The sequence below is a fragment of the Dendrobium catenatum genome, unplaced genomic scaffold (assembly GCF_001605985.2).
Source record: "Dendrobium catenatum unplaced genomic scaffold, ASM160598v2 original_scaffold_129785, whole genome shotgun sequence".
NCBI classification, from domain to species: Eukaryota; Viridiplantae; Streptophyta; class Magnoliopsida; order Asparagales; family Orchidaceae; genus Dendrobium; species Dendrobium catenatum.
In genome coordinates, this window is record NW_021448220.1 from 1 (window position 1) to 4886 (window position 4886).

Below are 4886 nucleotides of genomic sequence, written 5' to 3' on the forward strand. Positions count from 1 at the left end.
ATTTTTAAAAAAAAAAAAAAAAAACAACAACAACAAGCCTTTATTCCACTATTGGGGTCAGCTACATTAATCATTTTTCTCCATTGTGTCCAATTAAGAGCCAAATTCTCATCTAAATCTAATAAAAAAGTCATTGTTAACACTTTCTAACTAAGCCTATTTAGGTCTACCTCTACTTTCTTAACATAAGCTGTATCTAATGCATCTACTCTTCTAAGAGGGTTATCATAAGGACGAGATTATATCTGAATCAAACCATCTAAGAAGACTCTCTCTAATCTTATTAGCAACTAGAGCTACTCCAAACTTTTCACATATAAACTCATTTTTCATTCTATTTCTAAGTGTAAAGCTACTCATCCACCTGAGCATCCTCATCTCTGCAACACTTAGTTTTATGTTTCTCTTTTAATGGCCAACATTCTACGCCATAAAGCATTACAGGTTTCACCACCATCTTATAAAAATTCCTTTAAGTTTGAGGGGCACTTTCTATTAGACATTAGGCCCGATGCATTCCTCCACTTCAACCATCCGACTTGAATTCTACTATTAATACCCCATCTATATCGCCATCATTTTGAACAATACATTGAGATATCTAAAAAGTGTCTATTTTAAGTGACTTGAACACCCAATGTCACAATACCACCACTAGATTCATTACCACTAAAATTACTTTTTGTATTTATTTTAGATATACTCAAAAGGAAACCTTTAGACTCTAAGATTGACTTCCATAATTCAAATAGTTTCATCTACGCCATATCTACTCTTATCAACAAGAAGAATATCATCAACAAAAAACACATACCAAGGTACATCCTATTGCAAATGTCTAGTAAGAACATTCATGACTAAAGCAAAAAAAAATAGGCTTTAAGCTGATCCTTGGTGTAATTCAATTGAAATAGGAAAACACTTGGTTAAACCACCTTGTGTTTGAACACTAGTAACAACTCATATATACATATTCTTAATGGCTTGAATACAAACATTATTAATTCATTTCTTTTCTAGAACTCTCCATTACATTTCTCTTGAAACTTTATCATATACTTTCAAATAAAAACTAAAGTTAAAAAATAGAAGTAGCTCATACTTGAGGGTGATCAAATGAAGCCAATCATTGGTGGAAGCGAAGCCTACTCACTGGCTAAATAGAAGTCATCATTAAAAAGGAGACTTGGCTCCGTATAAAATGTAAATTATTATGGCCTCCCATCATAAATTTAATTATTTCAAGAGCTCCAAATGAAAATTTGGCCTAAAAGCTCCAATTTGAACTCAACAAGAAATAAATGAGAACCTCTACTGAGACTTTTAAAGCTCAGGTTGTTTTCGAGCTTAAATTTAGCAGGATTACTATCATCAAGTTAAGCTTGAGCAGAGTCCCGATTCTGCTGAGTTCATTAACAGCCTAAGGTTCCCCAAAAACAAGAAAGCTTGCAAGAATGCAAAGATTAGGCCACTCACCTGTTCCCTTCTCAATCCAAGGTGATATAAGGAAGGTAGGCACCCGCACCCCCAAGCGATCGAATTTGAAGTAGTAGGGTTCCGGACCAATGATTCCATCAGGGTTCGGCACGCCTTCCACTGGTGTCGGAACATGATCAAAGAAACCCCCATGCTCATCATACGTGATGAGTAGAGCCGTCTCGTTCCACTGTGGGCTCGCTCTGAGCGTCTCGTAGACCTCCTTAACGAACCGCTGTCCACGAGCAACGTCATGAGAGGGGTGATCATCATTAGCTGGAAAGAGTTCGCAATCAAAATAGCGCTGCTCGATCACAGCATAATTTGGCAGCTTCCCCGACCTTGCGTGCAGCTTGAAGGTGTACTGGTAGTTGTGGAAATTTAAGGAGTGCTTTAGCTTCCGTAGGCTCTTGAAGAAAAGCGTGGCTGGGATGTTCTGATAGTAAATTCCGAAGCTTAGCCCCTCTTCGTCGAGGGAGTCAAAGATTGTCTTTTGCGGAAATCCATGAATGAGATCATGCCTGACGTTACTCATGGCACCATGGGAAGTAGCGGAGTGCACGTAGAAGCGGTTGGGCTGGGTTGACGTTGGCGCGGAAGCAAACCAGCGATCGAAGACGGCGAATTCATTAGCAAGGGCGGCGAAGATAGGAACGTTTTCCGGGGCGAAACCGCTCATGACAGTATGTTCCATGCCTTCACCCATGCTGGCTGCCTGCTGAGCAAAACCATTCATTGGAGCGGGTATGGCGGAGGCGTCTGAGGAGCCAAAGATCTGCTCGCGGATAGCCTGGAAGGAGTGGCCGGGGTCCGAATCGATAAATACTGCGTCGTCGGTAACAAAAATTTCCGGAGAGGAAGGGTCGGAGACCGATAGCCGATTTGACTCCCGGCCAGTAAGGCCGTCAATGTCCGGCCTGGAGGACTTAAGCCATCCGAGCATATGATCAAAGGAGCGATTTTCCATCATTACGACCACAATTGTCTTGATAGGGCCCTTGATATCGTGCTTCTTCTTCTTCCACCAGTTCCGGTCGACGCAGCGGGCAGAGACCACCAGGCAGAGAAAGAAAATCGAGAGAACCTGGAGGCGGAACCTCCGTTGCTGGGTTTCCATTGATAGAATCGACCAAAGAGAAACCAAAATTAGGTCTCTTGCAATCGACGACGGAAGGTGGAAGGTGGAAGGTGGAAGGTGGAAGGCGGCAGAGGGGATGTGAAAGTAACAGATACTACACGGACAAGAAAGTAGGTTTAAATTAGCTCTCCGGCCATAGCCGACGGAATTTGGGAGAATGATGAGAGGATAATAAAGCAGCGGATTTTGCACGGACCGCAAAGTAGGTTTAAATTAGGTCTCCGGCGATTGCCAACGGAAGGTGGGAGACCGTAGAGGTTAGAGGGAAGTAGCGTACTCCACACGCACCGCTGAGTGATTAAGGGCGGCATTTGCATCTACTAAACAAGGAAATAAAATAAAGAATCCAAATTACGAACTCGTAAACTGATGCAGAAGATACCAAAATAAAAAGTTAAAATTGATAAAGATAAAATTAGAACGCAGCGTGGAATTAGAGTTGGCTGCTGAGAATAATTTTGTAATCTGAAAATCAGGGGCGGATCCAGCTTCTTTTTTCAGGGTGGGCAAAAAAATTTTTTTTTGTGGGGATGGACAAAAATGCATAGAATTGATAAAATTAGGGCAAAAAATACTTTTGAGGGGGGGGGCAAAATGCCTAAAATACTCAAAATATTCCAAAAAATCTCCTATAAATATTAAAAAAAAAAATTGAGGGTGGGCAAATAGACTAGGGTGGATCCGCCCATGCTGAAAACCCAGCATCTTCAATCGAAAAATTCATTTTACATAAAATAAAATTTTAAAATAGCATAATTCATCTTCAATATAATTTTATGTATCTTCTCTTTAGCACGCTTCATGTGAAGATGATCATTTCTCTCCTCGTTCGCATGTTTTTCTCTTCTGTTTTGCTCTTTTTTGACAAATTCGCAAGTGAGAGTTTTTTGGTATAGGTGAACAGTCCGATGCTAATATCTGCATCGCACTATTCATCTATTGAATTTTGGCTTGAGATTTGGAGATTGAATGCAGCGAATGATGGACGACACTACTAATCATATTGCACCATGTGTAACTTCTACCATATCATATGGATTTATGAAATTATATTAAATATCATTTATGAAGCCAATATTCTAGGTAATCATTTAGTTGTTTTTGTGCTAACATATGGTAATACAACAGGCTTAAGAAAGTATGCATGTCATACTGTATGACCTCACATTAAAAGGCACCTCATTGAAGACATCATTTCTTTATTGTGTGTGGGTTGACACGGCCACCATTTTATTGTCTCATAATCCTTCTCTTCGCTCTATTAAACGAGATTCATACTCTCAAAAGGGCTGGCAAGTAACGAGTTGGAGTATGAGGAGTCAATAACTCTATAGTCATACCCCTTATGTTTTACTACCACTAATTTTTCTAAAGAAAGATGACAATTGGTGCTACCATATTCTCCACGTTGGACCTTTGAAATAGGTATCACCAAATTCATATTTGAGCTAAACATGTTTGAAAACTGACATTCAAAACACAAGAAATATTATTTAAATAGAGAGTGATGACATCGACTTATTTGACACACTATTTAGCTTTGTTTTTCAATCCATCATTGATTGAGCATTTGCAACACCTCCATCAATTATTGTGGCCTTATAAGATAATAGCTATATCTTGTTCTTCATAAATGAGAATTCACTATCATAAATATTCACTTCTTATGATTTGTAATCAAATATGAGGCATCCAGGCAGAGCCTCCAAGGTTGATGTTATCAAGTAATGGCATATTCTTACGTCACATATGGATTTGAAAAGTTTTATTGGTCTAACAAATTTTTACCATCAATTCAAAATAGCATAATCATGGCTATGATCACTAGCTATTTGAAACGGAAAATATTTGAGTGAAATTACAAATATAACGAGTTTCAATGCATTCAAAGAGAAAGAATGTACAATACCTAGCCGTTTCAATTAAATAACAATGCTTCAACAATCATGATAAGCATTGTCTTATCACAAGAGAGTAAGCTCATTGAACTTTTTTCATTATGAAATTGAGCTCAATAAGATAATGATAATCAACATATGAGCAATAGTATTTTGCAACCATTAATGCCTTAAAATAGTGGAAGCATGCTCCATTAAGAGTTCATTTTATTTATCAACTATCAATCTCTTCAAATTTACCCAAAAGAACCTCAACTGCATACATACACATTGAGATATGTTTCTTTATAAATTTATATTTATGCTAAATCACAAAGCCATGTTACAAGCAATTTCTGGATGCCCTTAGTTGGAGCGCTAGTCAATTGATGGCC

At 38.5% G+C, this 4886-nt stretch overlaps 1 protein-coding gene across 1 annotated transcript; it reads right to left on the bottom strand.

Annotated features, from left to right (window-relative positions):
* Nucleotides 1-1405: 1405 nt before the first annotated feature.
* LOC110100140 (non-specific phospholipase C1-like) lies at nucleotides 1406-3006 on the bottom strand. The gene has a single exon (XM_020827559.2). The coding sequence runs from the start codon at nucleotides 2591-2593 to the stop codon at nucleotides 1421-1423; it is 1173 nt and encodes a 390-aa protein (XP_020683218.1). The 5' UTR covers nucleotides 2594-3006; the 3' UTR covers nucleotides 1406-1420.
* Between the last annotated feature and the right edge of the window lie 1880 nt (nucleotides 3007-4886).

Coding starts and splice junctions, on each gene's coding strand:
- LOC110100140 (XM_020827559.2), bottom strand. CDS start 2,593: ATGGAAACCCAGCAACGGAGGTTCCGCCTCCAGGTTCTCTCGATTTTC.